Source organism: Sabethes cyaneus, chromosome 1 (assembly GCF_943734655.1).
Source record: "Sabethes cyaneus chromosome 1, idSabCyanKW18_F2, whole genome shotgun sequence".
In the NCBI taxonomy this organism is placed as follows: Eukaryota; Metazoa; Arthropoda; class Insecta; order Diptera; family Culicidae; genus Sabethes; species Sabethes cyaneus.
This window is the reverse complement of record NC_071353.1, coordinates 7,578,895-7,600,753: the sequence shown is the minus strand read 5'-3', so window position 1 is coordinate 7,600,753 and position 21,859 is coordinate 7,578,895. Positions and strand designations below refer to the sequence as shown.

The window sequence follows — 21,859 nt, the reverse complement described above, 5'->3', positions numbered from 1 at the left end:
TAACACGAAGAACGTGCCGCTCGAGCTCGAGCACAGCACTGAAGATCGTTTACATCCGTTTTCTAAATCGTAGGCAATTCCTGCTGCCAACGAAGCACAACTGGAGACAAAGCACAATTGCGATAATTGGAGTTGTCTGCGGCATCCGAGGCCGGACTCCGCGCATCTCGCTCTCCCACGAGCCTACGAGCGATGAGTCATTGCCTTTTGCATCGAAGCTGCTTTGGTGCCAGCAGCCGCGTGCAGCGCGAGCGGCTTGCGTTGCGGTCTACCGGTCGGCGTTGGCGGGGGTCGGTCGAACTTTCACTTTCACTTTCGTTCGTTGGGCTCTTGGCTAGGTGGTTCCGGTTGATCTCCACCGCACACTGCCGTCCATCGCCCGAAAGAGAGGACTTGTGTTACCATGTCAAAAGCGTTGAGCAATCGCGCCTACAGCTTTCAACCTCGCGATCGAATAGTACGATGTTTACAATCCCATCTCTTTCCCTCCAAACGACCACCGACGAGAGTGACGGGAAAATGGTGAATTACCTAACTATCATTTTTTTCTCCTACCACCTGACAAATGTCTGGTTGTTATCCGGTGAAGTCGCTGGCCGCTCGCTGTACGGTCAAGTGTGATCATTCGGCATGTTATGTGATTTTTACGACCTATCAAGTTCGCTTCATTCGGTTTCCGCTAGCTTCGCAGATGATATGCAAAACAAAGACAATCCGTTTGTCATCCTATGGTTACATAATGGCTGTTGATATTTGTCATTCTAAGTTAAACAACTACAAAGGATTCGATGGTCATACTTTTCGTATAAAATATATCCTATCGATTGGTAGCTTTTTAATCCTGATTTTTTACTTTTTGTCTGGCTTCTCAGTCTGCTATAAAATTCAGAACAGTTTTTCAATTCTTTCCGACGTTTCGTCTTTTTTTTGAAGCTTTTTCGAGGATTGACAATATTCAATCCTTGATTTTAGTTCCTTCATTGCAAGACGTGGGCACTGCACTTTTCATCAACATCAATTTTTCTTCTATATTCCGTGTACAAGTGCCCACGCACTATATTCTCGTGGATTTCAAGACAGCATACGATACCGTTGAACGAGAACAGCTACGGCAGATTATGCACGAGAACGGTTTGCGGAAAAACTGACGCGGCTGATCAAAGCTACTCTGGAGCGAGTGATGGGCTACGTGCGCGTTTCGGGGTCACTCTCGAGCCCTTTCGAATCGCACAGAGGGTTGTGGCAAGGGGACGCCAGACTAAAAACGGAGGCTAGGAGGATAGGGTTACAAATCAATGGTGGAAAACCAAATGGTAGGAAGAGGCTCCAGGAAAAGCAACGTTTGCCTCCCACGGACAGTGACTATTGACAGAGATGAACTGGAAGTGGAAGATAAGTTCGTATATTTGGGATCTCTGGTCACCGCCGACAATAATGCGAGTAAGGAGATCTAACGACGCATTCTAGCTGGAAATCGAGCCTACTTTTTCCTCCGCAAGATGCTTCGATCTGGGAGCATACGCCGCCGCACAAAGCTGACGATGTACAAAACGCTAATAAGACCGGTAGTCCTCTACGGACTTGAGACAGTAACTTTGCTTACGGAAAACATACGTGCACTAGCCGTATTTAAAAGAAAGGTGTTGCGGACTATTTCTGGCGGAGTACAAACGGAGGGCGGAAGTGGCGGAGAATAAACCCATGCTAAAGTCACTTTGATATCGAATGGCCGAATTCTACTAAGATTCGAACCCATGACCATTCGCTTGTCAAAGCAGACTCGTTAGTTGCTCATCTAATACAACTCCGAGATCAGTAACTCTATCGCTTCGTTGCAGTATTTGATCATCAATGCAGTAATTACATACCAACGTGTGCTTCTTTCGGGAGAAACTAATGACAGTACTTTTTGGAATACTCACAGCCATATAATTGTATTTGATCCATTCAATAAAAAGATTTAACAATCTTCGAAGCCTCATACAATCATCAGTATTACGAATAACCGAGTAGATTTTGGCATCATCTGCATAGAGTAATCTTCTGCCAGGTGGCAATAGTCGGGATTCATCATTAATGAACCAAGAGAACAATAGAGGTCCTAGAGTGCTACCTTGAGGTACTCCAGAATTGGTTCGAAACCAACATGATAGAGATGCTCCCAATTTGACAGCCATTCTGCGGTCTCGTAAATTAGAATTAAGCCACGCAGTTAGGTTTGCTGAGATACCCAGCTTATCAAGCTTTGCTAGCAAAATTCTGTGATCGACAGGAACAAAAGAACACAAGAGAAGTAAACTGCAGTAAATTAGTCGAAACTGATCTTCCAGGAAAAAATCCATGTTGCGAGCCAGAAATGTAATTCTTAACTTGAAACCAGAGATGGTCGTGTTGAACGTTTCGCTCATCGCTCATGAAATCGTAGCACTGGCTACTGGAATACGTAGTATGTAGTAAGTTGTTCATTAAAATCCCTGAACCAGCTAATGAGAAATTCCATACCGTGTTTGCAACAACGAATTAACGAGCATTCTAATAACGAAGTATACAGGGTAAGTAGATATAACTTTTGTTTAGAGTGTATTCAGATATCACACGGCGTTTGTTGAATACACATACAGTTTGTTTTAAATTATCATTCGTTTAAGAGCCGTAGTAAATCACGGACGCAAAAGGGGGACTCGTGATAAGTCAGTTTTTGAAAAATCTTCAAGCACCGAAAAGAAATGCAGGAACAACGAAAACATCTTTTGTTCTACGTGTCGTACACTCTTCGGTATCGGGGAGAAAATATCACCAGTCTTGGAGACACTTTTTTGTATTCTCTTTTTTTTTGTTGCGCACGTAAACCAAACATACAGCTTTCCCCCAAACAACATGGTTTTAAATAAGAAGGTCCCCAATACACCTTTATTCTCTTTTACTCCTCCATACTATTCCAACTACAACTGTAAGCAAAACTGTAACAAAAAGCGGCAAATGCATTCCTTCCATTTTGTATGAATGGTCAGCTGACGTACGAAAATGTTTGCTTATTATCATGTACGTATTCGAGCTAGTCTCGACACTTATAAGAGATAGGCACTGTCGATACAGAAAAAGTACAGAGCGATGGTATTGGTTAAGAGTCTGACATGGCATTGCATGCTGGTAGTACATTTGTATAGGGTATTGTCGTTATCGTCGGGCCACTGTTATGGTCGAGCCATCACGATTTTACAGTTTCAGTAACTCATGATATCTATGATACAATCATTGTAAAACTTCTTACTGTGATAGCTAACTTTTCACAATATTGTGAGTTTCAATCGTGTATCCAAAACACCCATACTGAATTCAGTGACTAAATCTTCCAAAAAAAGTTTTCCACGCGCAATGAACTTTTCTTCAAGAAATGATTCATAAAATGCAATTATCGAGATAAATTTTGAAAATGTATGAAGTGTGTTGTGCTGCACACGAAGACTATAGAAAAATCCCTTCCAGTAAGGTGTTTGAGAAGGCTAAGGTGAAATACTAGAAAAGCGCTATTTGTACAGGTCGGACCACTTGAGTAGTCATGGTTGGGCCACCATATTTCTCAGCGCAGAAGCGCAATAATCGCTAGCGAGTGTCAGTCACGTAAAATGTGATGAAATAAAGCAAAATTAATACCATAAAAACCTAGATTTTTGTTGTTTTTTTTTATTGTAGTTGTACACTTCGGAAACGGCGATTGTAGCAATATTGATTTTACAAGATCGCCAGAATTTCGCAAAAATGCAATTAAAAATAGGGTATTTGTACCTATATGAGCCGTTGTTCACGGAATTCGTTCTTTTAATGTCTCTATATAGAATTTCAATACGTATGTCTTAGATTTTCTGCGGTGGTCCAAGCTGTACAACATGGCCCGACTATGACAACATTTTTTGCCTTCACGTAAATGCCTATAACTTTTTTATTTTTCAAGCAATCAGTTGAAAACTTCCTAGAAATATACCTTATTCTTAGACCTTTGTAATGATGTATTTAGTTTTCCAAAATTTCTTACGAAACGAAAGTTATGGGCGCATTTCAAAACGTGGCCCAACCACGACGACACTCCCCTAGTAAAAGTGTAACCGTTTCGGTCGCTGAAGGTGATTGTGAAATTCTGTTTTCGGACGAAAAAGTTTTTCTGCTACAGGATGATTGGATACATGCAGCACATCTTTCTGATATTCCTCGGGAAACTTGCTGTTCGAAGGTTCCAAAATGTTTTCAGGATGATCGTATGTTTCTCTAAAAGTTTGAAGAATCCATTGCTATTCATTGAGCTTGGTGTTCAAATCAACACTACATTAATAATTTAAAATTATACATCGATAATGTTTTAAAGAACTATTTGCTTTCCGTCGTCAAAAAACACTACAAGAATGCACCATACTGCTTCCAATAAGATTCTACACCGTCTTACCAGGCAAAAGCTACACAGGTTTAGTGTGCGGACAATTTTCTGAATATTATTTCTTCGAAAAAGTGGCCGTGGCTCCCTTTGCCAGATTTGAATCCTCTTGACTTCTATGTATGGGGTTACATGCTAGGCAAACTAGGGAGTACCAAAGGATTGACTGTAGATACATTCAGGCAACATTTAGAGAAGATTTGTGATTAAATGCCTCAGGATATCGTGCGTGCCGGCTGTAATGCTTTTCAACGACGATTGCGACTGGTAATTAAAGCCAAAGGAAAAAGAAAGAAATGGACTAGTTTCAGACAAATACTATGAATATTTACACGAATTAAACTCAAAATTATGCAAGCGTCTTATTTTTGTGACCGTTTACTTTACTGATTGCTCACGAACTGTCGAAACAAAATTCGTCAAACTATTTTTATCTAATATTAGAAACGTCTTACTTCGTCTGTAACCAAAAACAGCCCCTGACATATTTTACGCCTTCTTTTCGTGGTAATGATCGCATTAAGCGAAGACTCAAGTGTTTGATTTCAAGTGTTCCATACCTTTAGAAGGGTATTTTCAATACCTACACAGCAAAAACTACTTAATTTTTTTTATTTTAGAAAAATAAAAGAATTATGGTCGAATGCAGCAATTATCGAGGCATTACTCTCCTCAATTCTGTATACAAAATTCTCTCGCGCATCCTGTTTCTCAGACTGAGGCCTTTGCAGGAAACCTTTGTTGGCGAATAGCAGTGCAGTTTTCGAGAGGGACGCTCTACGACGTTCACCTTGCCACAGATCTTCGATAAATTGCGGGAATTCAACTTGCAGACTCACCATTTGTTTATAGACTTCAAGGCGGCGTACGATTCAGTTAAACGAAACGAGCTGTGACAGATTATTTGAACATGGTTTTCCAACAAAACTGATTAGGCTGACACGGGCAAAATCAAGCGTCAGGATAGCGGGTGAGACATCGGACTCGTTTGTGACATTGTTTAATTTTTTTCAAAATTTAAAATAACAAAAAAAGGTAGACTGAGATCGCAAAAATTAGAAATGATACCACCATAAATTATCGAACTAAGAATAGTCATTCTGATGATCGCAAACCTTTGCGCACGATTCACACTCCGATCGCGAACCGGATCGCTGTCATTGAGTAAGTCATTAGCGTTCCCTTCCCTGCCCTGAAGTCTGTCAGTCAAATGAAGTCCAGCCAAGTCAAGTCGGTGGTAGCGATCGTATCGAAAAAACAATGACTTTTCGCTGTCGAAAACAGCGGCAAACAGGCGTTGTAATATTTCACGCCAAAACGATCGATTAAATTACTGCCATTATATCTAGATGGACGTGTGCGCTGCCGTTGAATGATCCGAAATGAAAACCCTGCAATTTCAGTGCCGTCCCATCATGTCCTCCCGCCATAGTCGGTGGTACATTATGTATGGACACTTCCTTTCGAGTGACTGAAGAAATCGTCGTGTCTGGAACAGGGGGAGGATGATATTTCTTTTCGCCTGACTAGATCAGCCCGGCCGGCATATTTTGCATCTGACATCAATAGTGTGGAGTCATCGGATCCGTTGTCTACTGGCTGCAGCAGGTGATTATGTTTCTATCGGATGGAACAGTACGGCTTTGCAATGCCCTCGTCAGGAGAAAAAAAATGCAAATGGTTTTCGTCGAAGCGGTTGTTTGGTGGCAGTTATTTAGGAGAATTAGGATGGAAAATAATTGCCATTCCTGGCGGGCATATAAAGCTTGAGCTTGTAATTTGGTATGCGCGAGCCTACGAGGAAACGTTGTCGGAACGGAACGGGCACTAATTTGCCCAATCACTTTGTGGAACTTGCCGCTCTAGTCATTTGAATGGGGGTCAATATTATCGAACTATGGCGGGTTTTGCTTCTCATAATATTTTAGCATTTATTCGGGTTTTGTGATACAATAAAATTTTATTGTACCATCAAGAAAATTTTGAAAACAAACAATTAACGGTTTTTCGATCATATCTGCTTTTTAAATATTTTTGTCATACGAGAAAAGCCCTGTTGAAATGTTTAAGCAAAAAATGAGTTTAGCTACTTTTTCAACTTTGAGATAGTTTTAAGTTTTCGTCCGACAATCAACTGATCATTCACATACAGAACAATATAAATGTCGTCTTCGTTTAGGACTCTTGTATGAAGACAGTAGTCATGCGTTGACCTCTGCAAATCCAAATCCACCAGCTTTTGATTTAGCTTCTCATTTCAGCACCTTAGAGACTGCTTCAATCCATATTATGACTTGAGCAATCGACATACAGTATTTGGTGGAGCATTTATACCAACTGGAATCTAGATTTCCATGAGATTGCCATGCAGAAATGCTGTCTTGACATCCATGTGGTGAAAACAGAACTGCAGGTGCGCACCACTTCTAAAGCGGTTCGGATGATCGCAAGTTTACCAGCTGGAGTAAAAGTTTCCTCGTTGTTTAAACCAGGCTTCTGTTGGAATCCTTTGACAATCTGACGTTTCCGGTAAATCTGAGAAAAGCGAATCAAAAAATCAGAGGGGTTGTGTACAAGACACGACCGCATATATAGGTGACGCAGGACTATGTAAGTCTCTTTGTAGTGATAGTGGCATGCATTCATGCTTGTAATCATTCGATTCTTCATGTATACATGCTATATGCAATATATATACATGCTACATGCGTTGTATGTAACATTTATCAAAGTAGTAACATTGCATACGTTCAATTCTCAAAAGATTGTGCATTTGAAAACAATTTAACAAAATCAAGAACACAAACTATTGCTTTCCTGATTGTTTTTATTATCCATGGTTTCCCACGTTGAAGGGATTTTACCAATTCAATCCTATTTTATCAACAGCACATCTTTTCACTACACTTCTAATGAAACGGCAAGCATACGTATTCATACAGAGTCGTATTATAACCGAACAGTGCAGCTGTAGCACATTTTTCCAACACAGATATCAAGTTCGCCGAGGTTTAATCGTCTCGCAGTAAAGAATTTGCGATCTGTTGGGGCAACGGACTTGTGTCATTTTTTCTGGCACACTTCACTAACACAGACATCAAATTGGACTAGGTTTAATCGCGTTCGTAAGAAATCTGTTGGCACGAGGGGGCTTTGTCACTCTCTCTAGCGTACTTCCCAAGCAAGGACATCAAAATGGTCTAGGTTTAACTGCGGTGTTAAGAAATCTTGTTGAAATGAGGAAACTTTGTCACTTTTTTTGGCTTACTTCCCAAGCACAGATATCAAATTGGTATAGGTTTAGATCATCGTAAAGAATCTTCCAACCAATCACAAAGCAAGAATTCTGGTAAAACATTCGCGTTGACGAACGTAAGCTGCTGCCACCTCCAAAAGTTTACTGTAGGGGTGAAGCGGAATAGAAATTTCTGGAAGAGCGCAAGAGACCGAAACATTTTGGCAGATTTTCACCCACACGTACATACGGGAATTTCTATGAGTGTGCAAGAGATCGTTTAATGCCGTCAACGCGAATAGGGTCATTATTTTCAATTTTTCAATAGTTCAACATTAAGAATCCATACTTCTCTTCATTTGGGTCAATTCTTAGAAGATTTTCCGATCGATTGGTGTAAGAATATTGAAAATCGATCGGAAAACCGCTGAGCTATTAGCGCTCAAAACCTTTCATTTTTCGTGACGCTCGCATTTTTCGATTTTTTGGAATGACACCCTACCTCAAAACTTGCCGTAAGACGTAGTCCTACGTCAAAACAACTTACCAGGAAACCTGCGTCCCCGGTCGCTGTGCCTTGAAGACGTTTTGAGTCACGTGTCTTCTTGATTGTGAAGGGACCGCGTCGTTTTGTTCATGTCGGATGGTTCACTATCTAATTCTGATTTTCGGGTCGCGATTTCCTGGTTCGTCTGTTCGGCAATAATGTCGCCATAGGACCAACCAAAAACGAAACTTCTGCTTCATCTTCTATCGAGGAAGCATATGGAAAAAAGAATCGTCGAGTTTGACGCCACGAGCAATAACTTCCTTTCGAGTAATTCGGTTCCAAAGTCGATAGCCATTTGGAACATATTCAATCATGACCATCTCACGACTTATCGGATCCAACTTCTTACGTTACTGTCTAGGAATTAAAACTAATACTTTACAACCAAAAACACGAACTTTATCCAAACTGAGCTTTACGCCTGACCATCAAATGGAGTAACACCAACTGGTAATGCAGAGGTCGATCTTAAAAGATTCTTACTTTACTTTAATGGCCGACAATCCATATTAGCCGGATCCTAGCCGAATGTATTAGTGATTTCCAGGATTCTCTGCTTTGGGCTACTAGTCTCCAGTCACTCTGCACTTCTGCTGCTCGTGTATCTTCCTCGATCGCACACACCCAACGAGCGCGTGGTCTACCTCGAAGCCGGCGACCTCGTCCAGGTTCTCTGCTGAACACTATTTTCGCTGACCATTCTTCTGGCATTCGGGCTACATGTCCAGCCCACTGTAACCGCCGGCGCTGGATCAGCGTCACAAAGTCATCATATTTATACGCCTCGTACAACTCGTGGTTCATGCGTCTACACCGTTCGCCGTTTTTTCATCTTGCCGCCGAGTATTGACCGCACCATTTTTCGTCCAAATACACCAAGTACACACCGATTTGCTTCTCTCAACGTCCATGTCTCATGGCCGTAAAAGACGACCGGTCTAATCAGCATTTTGTAGATTGTTAACTTCGTGCGGTGGCGAATTTGGTTCGATCGCAGCATCCTACGGAGTCCAAAGTAGGCACGATTTCCTGCCATAATGCGTCTTTGTATTGCTCTGCTAGTGTCGTTGTCTGCGGTAGCCAGTGAGCCCAGATACACGAACTCTTCTACCACCTCGATTTCATCACTGTTCAAATGAATCCGGGGAAGGAGGTCAGCATTCACTTCTCTATAACTCTTCCTTTCATGTATTTTGTTTTCGAAAGATTAATGACAAGTCAAATCCGTTTCGCTTCAGCTTTCAGTCCGATGTACGTTTCCGCCATCCTCTCAATGGTACGTGTAATGATGCCAACGTCGTCAGCGAAACCAAGAAGCTGGACGGACTTCGTGAATATCGTGCCACTCGTGTCTATCCCCGCTATTCTTATCACACCCTCCAAAGCGATGTTGAACAGCAAACATGAAAGCCCATCCCTGTAAACATTTTCATATGCATATCAGAGCAATAAATGAGTTATATGTACCTATATATACACTGAAAAATCGTATCTGATGCACAAAACTAGCATATGCGTACTAATTTGGATGTCTTATACGTACTACAAAATATACGTTAACAATTCAACTTTGTAAGTCTTTGTTTGCGATAAGATCCGATTCAAAGCGATTAGTTTTATTATGCTATACAATTCTGTAGTGAAAGTCGTAGGTCAATCACTTGCTATCGTCAAATACGATAGAATTTAAAGTTAGGTGCGTTTCATTAGACTATATTTACGATACTGAATTTATTAAAAGTCAATAACGATAATTTTCGTACATTGATATACGAGTTGGTGTTTACTGGGATCACCTTGCCGTAACCCTCTTCGAGATTCAAAGAAACTCGAGACGGCCCCTAATACTCGAACAACACACATTACTCGATCCATCGTCGCCTTGACCAATCGCGTTAGTTTATCCGGAAACCCGTAGTAGTGCATAATCTGCAATTGCTAAGGCACGTTGTATTCTCGACATTTCTGCAACACTTGCCGAAGCGCGAAAACCTGATCCGTGGTGGCACGGGCACCCATGAATCCCGCTTGATCAGCCCCAGCCGCTTTATTGTTCTTCAGCCGACTGATGGCTTCTGCTACCTCCTGGAGGTCGGGGGCTGGTATTCTATCGTCTTCTGCACGTGTTCCAAGATCTATTGCCTTATCGTCACCTTCATGTTCAGCTACATCGCTGTTAAGGTGCTCGTCATAGTACTGCTTCTACCTCTCGATCACCTCACGTTCGTTCGTGAGAAGATTACCGTCTGAGTCCCAGCGGGGTGGTGTGGCTGTCAAACTACATACATTGTACATGTCCCACTCATTGGTTTTGGTACTTTTGGTTCTGGAGCCTACTTAAAGGTTTGTTCATTTTGAGATTACTGATACTAATTAGAAAGCAGTTAAACATAGCCTTTTAGCTATAATTTAACTAATATTAGCTGTTATTTTTTGTATACTGGCTGGTTCCAAATTGTCGCCGTCCATGGATGTTTAGTACGCTAAATTTTGACAATTTCACACCCCTGCTGAGTCCCGAACGGTTTAACTTCTCGTAGAACGTTTATCGTTAGCACAGTACAGTTCTTCCACCGCCTCGCGATCTCTTTCTTCCTGTTGGCGCTTTTTCCTCCGGAAGAGCGAGTTTTGCCTGTTCCGTGCTTGTTTATATCGCTCCACATTCGCCCTCGTACGGTGTTGCAGCATTCTCGCACATGCTGCATTCTTCTCCTGCATTAATTGCTTGCATTCTCCGTCGAACCAACCGTTTTTTCGGTTCGGATTCATTGTACCTAATACCGCTAGAGCAGTACTACCGATGGCGGTCTTAATGCCTTTCCAACCATGGTAGCGCTGCTTCCAGCTGCCGCGCGTATTCCTGGGCAACTCCGGTGTCTCGTAGCTGCTCGATGTTGGGTCGCGGCGTACGACTTCGACGCGTGTTATACACCGTCGAGAGTTTTAAGCGCATGCAGACTGCAACTAGGAAATGGTCCGAATCTATATTCGCACTGCGGTAGGTGCGAACGTTTATAACAAGAGAAGAATTTACCGTCGATTAGAATATGGTCAATTTGGTTTTCTATTCGTTGGTCTGGTGATCTCTAGGCGGCCTTGCGGATATCTTTGCGGGGAAAGAAGGTACTTCGGACTAGCATACCGCGGGAAGCTGCAAAATTTACGCATCGTTGGCCGTTGTCGTTCGTTACGGCATACAGGCTGTTTGGCCCGATTACCGGTCTGTATATAGCTTCCCGTCCTACCTGCGCGTTCATGTGACCGATGACGATTTTCACGTCCCGTCGCGGACAGCCATCATACACCTACTCCAGCTGCGCGTAGAACGCCTCTTGCTTGTCATCGGGTCTCCCTTCGTGAAGGCAGTGCACATTGATGATACTGTAATTGCAGAAACGGCCCTTAATCCTCAACTTGCACATCCTTGCGTTGATCGGTAGCCAACCAATCACACGCTGGCGCATCTCTCCCAGTACTAAAAAGCCGGTTCCCAGCTCGTTGGTAGTGCCACAGCTCTGGTAGAAAGTGGCCGCTCGATGCTCGCTTTTCCATACCTTCTGTACTGTCCAGCAAAGTTCCTGCAGTGCTACGACTTCGAAGTTTCGGGGATGCAGTTGATCATAGATTCTCCTATCGCAACCCGGGAAGCCTTATTTCGTCGCGTAGGCTCACGCCGATTGTTCCGATCCCTATTTTTTTCTTCGTTGTTGGAAACTTTTTGTTTTCCAGGGCGGATTGTTGGGCCTGCCCCTAAATCCCTGTCTCGCCGGAGGGCCATCTGTTTAGAGTCCCTGCTGGCACGAGGACGAGTATGATAATCAGCCACACCTAACATGGAGAACAGACGCTGTTTGAGTCGCACCCCCTTGGTGAACAGACGCTCGTGTTTGACGAAGTATTTCCTTCACCGCCATGCTATGGTTACCGCGCCAGTATTCGCGTCGCACCTCCTCACTTCGCTATTGTCTGATTGGCTACATTGCCCAGGCTATGCCGCATTTGGTATATGACTCGTGGAGGCGTAAAGCGGGAGCTTGTGAGGACCAGAGCTGTGTTTGACGCTCCTTCCAGGTTGTCAACTCACCATTTGAAGCCCCTTTTTGCTACTTTGATGTTAATGGGATATTCCAACCCATTGAAAGATGAAAAATGGATTTTACGCATACCAAATGCTCACTGCAGCCCGGATTGTTTTGTTTCGTTCGTCTTTTTCAACGTTAGCACATGAAGCTTACCGAACTTTTCTTAACGCAGTTGGCCTCACGGCTACGGCATCCCTTTTTCATGTGTCCACGTTTTCCGCATTTGTGACATTTTTCCGCGCGAATTTCTGCTTTTTATTGTGGATGTTACCAGAGAACGCCGCTGATTAGTCCTTCACAGCTTTTTCTTGTCGATGAGCATTGTTCATTTCTTAGGCCAGTAATCGCTGTTTGACAAATTCAAGTGTGAAATTTTGGTCATTAGCGTTTTCGCCGATACCAGTGGATCGAGGAAATTTGGTAAGGTTAAAAATAGTTGAGACACCAGATCTCTTTCGGGCTTCCTCCTCCTCATCCCAGAACCATCCTTTATTCGGAAACCTGCCAGCTGTTGCCTAATTAACGTTTGATTTGCGACTGACTTCTCCGGAAATCGGGCTTCGATCGAGAATTAGTCACATTTCATTCGTGGTTTCCTTCTCACGCACGACTTCCAGGCATTCATCAACAAGAAAACTCACCAGTAGTGATTTTGCCTTCCGATCCTATAGCCTATAGGCGCTGCCTTCAAAACGGGTCCAGTCTGAAACCCCTGCTGCGTCGAGATATAGCACTACCCTGTAGCTCCAGTTCAGATAAGAGATAACTGTCTCTTATTGACAAAAAGTACCGGAATTGACACTCTGGTTTTAAATAAGGAACGTTAATTAAAGATTCCGAGCAGAATGAAAGGTAGAATTAAAATAAAAAAAAATAAATTGTGATTGCTATAACAAACACGAAATTGTAGCAGAGCTTTTACTGTTTCATCGCAACCCATTAGCCCAGCGGTTCCCAACCTTCTTTGGTTCGCGAACCCCCTGGCGAAATTCCCTATAACGGGTGACAACTAAAATTTTAGAATTTTTTTCTCAAGCTGTCAAAAAAAGACAAAGATACATGACGAAGCTCTAATTTACTGAAATTGAAGATACATTATCCATTGTTGAAACAAAATTAATGTACATTTGAAAATGGTCCGTAATGTACTGTTCGGCGAAGTTTCCGTTTGATGTCCGAACAGAAGCGTTGTACGGCCGCCATGTCAACTTTGCGAATGCATCTCTTGATTCTACCAATCAACTGTTTGCAATTCGTGGCTCTCCAGTTATTTTTGTACACCAAGGAACTCAAAATCCCGAAGAAATCTTAGATTAGACGCACTGAGACAGATTTATGGGATCGTCGTTTTTGGGTACAAAGGGGATCGAATGGGTATTCAGGAACGATTGTGTTTTTATGGCGTTATGCGATGATGCTCTATCCGGCCAAAACACGTATTGTCTATCGCACATTGATGCGCTATACAGCGCACCAGGTGCGACGTGGTTGCAACACACAGAACAAGAATAAAACCGAATATGGCGAGTCGATTATTACGGTTTTCAACTGCAACAACAATAGTTGTGACTCCTCCGCCAGAACCATGAATTCTCGCTACAAGTTATTTGAATGGATTGGGTATTTTGAAAAAGCAGGATGGCTTTAACACTAGCTCTAGTAATGCAGCATTGAACTTAATGCTAAGAACACACTTTCCCTGTTGTTCATTAACTCATACGATGATCAAAGTACGCCAGAATCAAGAACTGTAACTCTTGAAACCAGGTCAAAATTTCATGAAATAATGAATACAATGATTGGAATGGCCAAAAAATTTTTACGAAAAGCAAAGTTGAATAAGCGACTGACACCTTTGAACCCATTAAATCCCCAGACAGGGATGGATTTTTCCTGGACTACTACTGAAGACTAGATTGTGTTCCCTATTATCAGAGGTTTGCAGCTGGTTCGCTTTACTACTAGGATAAAGGCGTTTTTAACATTTATTCTAATCAATCTTTTTCCGTTTAGCCTGATACTAGGCCGCATCCCAGTAGCATAGCGACAAGTGCAAGCCAAGTTCATCCCGAAGTCTAATAAGAACAAAACTTCAACAAAATCCTTCAGGTCAATAAATTTTCTTATCGTCTGTTCTGCTTGAAACAATGGAAAAATAATTGATGAGTAAATAAAGTCATCAAAAGCATAGCAAAATTTAAATGACACATTCCAATTTCGAAACTTTACCTTCTGTTTTCCTACGGCAGACTTCGTAGCCATCATGTAAAGTCATGATATTTAGCTAAAAATCCTCTGGGGAAATATCAATTTGTATAACAGGAAAGTAATACTTCAATAACAGCAGTACATACGGTTGTAAAAAAAAACTAGAAAACTGTTTTAAAGCGTAAGAAACTTTACTAGCTGCTTTCCTCAACATAGAAAACGCACCTGATTATTCATCTCGTAATTCAATGATTGGTTTCGACATATCCGTCATTCACTGAATTAGCGCAAAGTTATCAAAAAGAGAGATATCAGCAAAGCTTGGAAGCTCCTCTATCAGCGTTAGAGCAGTAAAAGGGTGCCCAAAAAGAGGCATAATATCACCGCTATTATGGTCTTTAATGGTTGACGCTCTTCTTCAAAATGCGATATAGTCCTAGGATTCGAGATATTTGGCTTCGCTGATAATATAATGCATTCGCAAAGCTGACATGACGGCCGTACAACGCTCCTGTTCCGACATCAAACGGAAGCTTCGCCGAACAGTTGATTAAAAGAATTAAATGCTATATCCATAAAGCAAGAAGTACAAGAACTTTTGAACAGCAATGGAGACTGAAACCGAAGATGATCGCTTGGATCTATTTGGCTATTGTGAAACTAAGGATTACCTTTGCTTCGTTGGTCAAATACGTAAGAGAAAGCTGTCCAAAAATTTTAGAAGGACTTCAAAGATCAGCCACTCTCCTAATAACAGATCATGCAATGAAAAGTACCCCATCGAAAGTTTTGGATACTTTGGTCTACATGTTTCCATTGCATAAGTTCATACAATTAGAAAATGGGACGAGTGTTCTAAGCATCGAAAGATGTATGAAGTTTTTTAAAGGGGATTTGACAAGTCATCTCAGCTTTCAATAAAATTTAGGACATATTCTCCAGTAACCAAAAATGAAGAGGAAAAATACAATTTTAATAATTTTAATAATCTAGGCAATCAACTGAGAGCAGGAGTAATTGACCCAAGCACCTAAGTCCTTCGGTCTTGAAAATGAACCTAAAAGCACGGGAGTGTACGAAAGTGGACTTAAATTAAAGCAACATTTTCATTTCTGAACATTCCGAGAGATTTTTCTCTCCAAACGAACTGGAACTTCCGAAGAAAGATTTAAGCATTTATACCTATGCATAATGTTTTGAAGCTTTCCACTAAGGTTTAGATGATAGTCTCTCGGACAATGTCCTGTTATTTAACCTGTAGGTATGTCGTTTTTTATGTCCGTCCAGCGTTAGCCGCCCAGCGTCCGCCCAGTTGGCTCCTAGGTACGATGATGCTGGCCTAACAAGCCTAACTGTACTCTAATAACCGGCTGCAAAGTCTGTCGATAAAGAAGGGTCAAGTTCTGAAGATCGTTTATACCCGTGGCTTTGCTTTTTCGACAGAGGGCATCAGAACTCTTTGACATTCGAAGGACGCCTTCCAGCATAGTAATGTTCTTCCTCCGAAGTACATCACCGGACTGAACCAACGCTATTAGTCAAACAATAACGATTGCTTCATCTTGCTAAATGAGCTATAATGAAATGGACAACATATCACAATGGACCATATCACAATAACCTTGTATCACAAATGGCTAACACAAACGGTCGAAAAGCGAAAACAACGAAGAGATTCATTCGAGGAAATGGTTTTGGGGAGAATTGAATTCGAGGCTATATTGTACAACTGATTTAAGCCTCCAATAAACTGTAATATTACTGATTGACATTCTCCGCTGTAGCTGTCAAACTAGCACTCTAAAGCAATAGAAGTAGAATAGACGTTAATTATTTTCCAACATAAATCAGAAAAATAGGTAAAATCTGACATTAAGGCTTTTTGAACTGAATGCCCTTCTGGTATACAAACTAAGTCCAGAAACAAAATCTATCCGGTATCTTCTTTAAAACGTGACAATCTTTCGAGTTTGGGCGACCCAAAAAAGCTAATAAACAATTCGTTGGTAACGTTAAAAAGGTAAAAACTTCCGAAGACAATATATCAGCCACCCACCTGACAGATTATCGAGCATGTACGTGAGCAGCTTCTGCGTTCCGTTGGGCTCGTTGTAGATCGACATCACATCCTTTCCGAGCTGGTTCCCATGCAGGCCAAGCACATGCAGATGAAAAAGTTTGCCTAGCTCGTACGGAAGCACACGCAGCAGGTTGTTGTTCAATAGCAGCTCCCTAAAAGCAGTAACGGAAAAGGGGTTTAACACAACCGAATTTTCACAATCACTCCAGGGAACCTAACCTCAGATGAATCAGCTCACCCAGCTCCGCCGGCAGACTACGTAACTTGTTGCTGGACAGGTCTAGCATGCGTAAATTGATCAACAGACCGATTTGGTGGGGAAGCCGCATCAGACAGTTATCGTTGAGGTATAGCGCCGTCAGGTGCTCAAACTTCCACAGCGTCGGACTGAGGTTCCGAACGCTGCCGGTTATCTCGACGCCGTGCCACATGGTTTTCTTTCCGGCTGCAATATCCTCCGCCGAGAGGAAGGTCTGCTGCCGCCGATTGTTATCGTATTTGTCTTTGTTGCGAGACATCTTCTTCGGCGGCGTTGTCTCCGGATTGTGCTAACACGGAACCACACGAGCGGCCTCGGACTGCGTCGAACCGGCAGTAGCTGACGGGGGGCTTGCTGCTGCTGCTGTGGCTGACCGGTGGGGTACTCTACTGCAATTGCTGCCAACTGCCTGGGCGGGAACGCGGCGCGACGCTGACGGGTGCAGCTGCGGCTGGTTGCTTCCGAACGTACTTTGAGCGGCAGAGTAGATGGTTCCTGGAATGAGGTTGGAAAAAGGGAGAAAAAAAACATGATTTAGTACGAACTGGAAGATTGATGAAGTCTAAGCACGACCGATTGACAATAACCATCACTCTGTTTCAAACTGATTTGAGTGGCAACGTTAGAATATGTAGGGAAATCCGACATCATAAGTTGCTAACATCTGAGATAGAATCTACTCTAACTAAATCGAAAAATTATTGATCGGACTGTTTTTGAACGAACCGAAACCAGTTCCTTGAAATCGGCCTTATTTTCTGGCAGATCAAAGCTAGAATTATATTGCTTTCAAGTAGATTTAGATTAGCGTTGAACAAACAAGCCCTACTCTCACTTATATTATTAGTTTTTGTTTCCCTCCAGCAAATTTGTCACTTTCTTCTCAAGCGGCAATCTTCGAGTACGGAGAAATTGTTTTCAACCCTAATGCTAGGTAGCTTTAATTAATTTTTCTCCTAGCTTGTTCTAGGTACCTACTAGCTGTAAGTTTTAATGTTTGTTTATTTAGATTAACAATATGGGAAGCGTTTGGTACGGGAGGTCCGAGCTTTCTTTCTTCCCCTTGATTTTAAGGAGTTTTATGGAATTAGGTGATATTTCTGTTTCCACTTGAATACTTGGAAATCTCTTTGGCCGCTGACAAGATTGATTCAAGTAATCGTCATTTTCCATGATGTTTTCAAGCATTGGCTGCGATAGTGAGATTAGATTAGATTTATTTATTTAGATTTGTTTTTAGGTAGAATAAACATTAATCAACTCAAGCGTTACTCACGCGACCAACTTTAGAAACCTACTTCCGGTCTGGCTTTACCATCACCTTCTTCATCAATCTCGAGTACAGCCAACTGCGCAGCAGCTGGCCGAAACAAGCCATTGCCGGGATCACCTCCTGGATTCTTCCACGTACCCAGCCAGGATCTCCGCTCGACCCCTCGACTACGTATACCAAGTCAATTTTCTTCAGTATTCTCGTTTCACTGTTTCACTTGGACCGCTGGTCCAATGACGATGATTACTCCTTGATCCATCGACCTCACATCTTCTGCGCCAACTACTGCGAACGCTTATATGCATCCCGCAACGGCTCGGCCTAGTGCGGCGGAGGGAACACCATCTGTGGCTGGTTCGGTGAAACACCAAACAGAAAATGGTTCGGAATGAGCACTTCTACCTCAGCTATCTCCTGCGATACTTACGCTAGCGCCCACGAGTGGATCATGTCTTCTACTTCTATGCCTGCCGTGTGCAGAATTCATCTGTTAAACGATTGCGGTCATTCAATGCTACTATTCCACCGATCTGACCAACCGCTCCCACTCAAGTGGGGGACAGCTAGTGGGTTAATTCTCCACTGTATCTGCGCGCCGGCCATCCGCGCAATTGCTGTTGACGTTATAAATTCTCCCCGTCAACTCCTTGCCTGCTCCATTTTAGTCCCGCTATCGGAGAAGAGTTTTTGCTGCGAGCCTCTACGATGCAGAAAGTGACAGATAGCCATCAACCCCGACGGTCTCGACTGAAGTCGAGCTGTACATCTGGAAGTGAGTGCCAGCCTGACTTTAAAGTTACCAGCTCGCTCGTAGGACGGTTCCGCTTCTTCATCAAGGTGTTCAACGCGTCCCCGAACGCTTCGGCTTAAACCGCTCGCAACAGGTAACGCTCCATCTGCTGGATTTCCTTCTGCTTTAACAGTGTACGTACCGCTGTAACCTCACCGACTTCGCCTAGTTTTTCGTCGGCTTCAACGTTTTGATCGGATCGTCTTTCCGCAAGCCACCGTCTTCACTAACACATTCCATTTGCCCTTCCTCAGCTCTAGGTCTAGTTCTTTGCACCGCCTTTCCATACCTAGATTTTGCTTAAGCGGAAATGAGCAGTCATTAACTTTTAATCGGAAAGCCTAATTTCGGAAGCAGTTTTTGGGCCCAAACCGGGGGTTCTATTTTTAGAAGAATTCACTGCATTCTTCTTGCCAATCTGAACACAGAGATTATACCTTCGTGAACAGAATTTTGGTTCAAAACCAAAAAAAAATGCTTTTAAAATTTCCCGAATTTCCGAATCAATGACGACTAATTTCTCGTTCAACAAAATTATGTCAAATCTCGGGTAATTTTTCAAATAGACATAGACATAAATGGACATTCATGTGTTAAAATGCCTTAATATCGTCGTAATAAACGGAAGAGAGGAGACACGAAGCCATTGTCACATAGGTCTATTTGAAAAATAGTTTCAGTTCCTACCATAAGAGGCGTTCCGGTAATGGACGAGAGCGTCCAGATTTATTTTAGTTAGACTTTAATGATCATCATCTTCATCATAATCATCATAAACTTAAAAAAAACGTTAGAACTGAATTTTTCAATTTTTCAATAATATTAAACATTAATTTATGACAACCAAAATTTAAAAAAATGGCTCATAAAATTTAGTTTTATCACAAAAACTATATAGACTACTTTAAGATGAAAACTTCAATACCCTTGCCACTATGCTCTGCGTAAGTTATAGAAATTGGCAATAAGATTTTTAAGGAATCATTTGATAACAAATTTCTTTAAAAGGAAAATTAATATTTTTTTTGTTAGATTTAACAAAACGTGAATATATCGCTCCACGCAGTAAACATTCGCCGACAATATCCTCCTTCACCCTGTTTATTTTGGCTCCAAGGTTGACCATCGCGCCCACAGTGCATAGTGGCAAAATTGACATATGGAGGATGATCGTGAACTGGGCAAACATACATAATAGCATTGCACGATTGGTGCTTCCATCTTTTTTTTTTTAGGACGGAACATTGGACGTCGTGCTGTGCGCTTCCTGCTGGAAGCTGGACCTACCTTCATCTACTTCCAGGGGATGCCGTTGCCGTGCTTGGCCGGACACTTTTCCGCAGGGGATCCAGCAGCAGCGGAATATGAGTCTTGACAGCGAAAACCACTTACTGGGAAGCACAAACACACAGACACGATACGATTTTGCTTTTTCCTTCGGGGATCCGGACCTACTTTTTGTGCTCACCTAAATTTTTGGGAATTACTTTCCTCCCCGACAATCAAAACACTCGCGACGAAGGTTACCCTCCCGTTGGATGCTTTTTTGTTTGCAAATTGCAATTTGCCACGGAAGAACAATAATTGGAAAACGCTTGCGGAGGGACGGCTCCTGATTAAACTGGCCACCTCGGTCGGTGACAGGAGGGAAAACGCGAATCTTCCTTCTTACAACACGATAGCTTTTTTACGAACAAATTTTTACCACTATACTTCTTCGCACCACACTGCGACGGATGCAGACGAGCAGGAAGACCACTTTTTCCAGCGCGTATCCCGGGATGATCTTGAACAGCCAGAATCAGGCAAATTTCGGGGTTTGCACCTCTTACAATCGATCACAAACGGACGGCACACGGTATCCTTTCCGGCGGGACAGCAGACGCGAAAAGACGGAAATTGGGTATCGACTCAGAAGTTTTCGATAAGGGACTTCCTAATGGAAAAAAAATCCTCTACTGCGTATTCTTTTCTTCTGATGGCTTTTGCTCGCACAACACGACTTTACGAATCCGCGAAACAGTTTTCATTGTACGCGCTGATGGCTGATGGTTCGTATACGGCTTTTAGGACACAGCGGGTGCGAGCGACGGTTGCGCGGGTTGCGCGACAGAGAAACGACAGCAATTTCATCGATTCTGTACGGTGGTATGGGTGTGTTGTTCGGTGTTTTATCGATGAAGCTGCGATTGACGTTTCCTTTTACGCATCATTTTCTCTCCGACCGGGGGGTAGGAAAATGTTGCAGTCACTGTCGGTTAATAGGGTTAATCACATTATAGTCTATTACAAAATAAATATCAGTAGCCTCATTAGCGGAGCTTCCAATACCGAGTCAATCAAAAATGAGAAAGAATTAGACCAATACAATAATTTAACTGAACAAAATTTGCTATGAAAGATGCAATTAAAAACTATATTACAAAAATGACCTGAAAACTAACGATTAACGGGTGTACATGACCTTCTTCTTCTTCTTCTTCTTCTTCAGCATAGAGCCGGGGTGAATCGTGCCGTTTCAAGCACTCGTCTCCATTCAACTCGGTCTTGGGCCACTCGTCGCCAATTTCCTAGTCGTCTCAAAAGTCGCAAATCGCTTTCGACCTGGTCGAGCCATCGTGCACGTTGGGACCTCCTGTTCCTGTTGCCGGTGAGGTTGTTGAAGACGACTATTTTCGTCGCACTGTCTTCCGGCATCCTTACGACGTGTTCGACCCACCGTAACCTGCTAACTTTCGCTAGATGTAGGATATGAGTCTCCCCAAGCAGTCCCTGTAGCTCGTGATTCATACGCCTCCGCCATTCTCGGCTTTCAGTTTGTACTCCGCCAAATATCGCCCGCAGCACTTTACGCTCGAACACGGCAAGCGCGCGTATGTCTTCCGTGAGCAGCGTCACGGCTTCGAGTCCATAAAGAACTGCCGGTCTAATAAGGGTTTTGAACATTGTTAGCCTC

The 21,859-nt window shown here is 42.6% G+C and overlaps 1 protein-coding gene across 1 annotated transcript in view; it reads right to left on the bottom strand.

Annotated features, from left to right (window-relative positions):
• Window positions 1-20,876, bottom strand: part of LOC128732809 (CCR4-NOT transcription complex subunit 6-like) — a 244,988-nt gene extending 224,112 nt beyond the window's left edge. Inside the window, exons 1-3 of the mRNA XM_053826208.1 lie at window positions 20,191-20,876; window positions 16,801-17,335; window positions 16,558-16,733 (exon numbers count right to left, since the gene is read on the bottom strand). Coding sequence (XP_053682183.1) covers window positions 16,558-16,733; window positions 16,801-17,099 — 475 coding nt within the window. The 5' untranslated portion in view covers window positions 17,100-17,335; window positions 20,191-20,876. The remainder of the gene's footprint in view (window positions 1-16,557; window positions 16,734-16,800; window positions 17,336-20,190) is intronic.
• Between the last annotated feature and the right edge of the window lie 983 nt (window positions 20,877-21,859).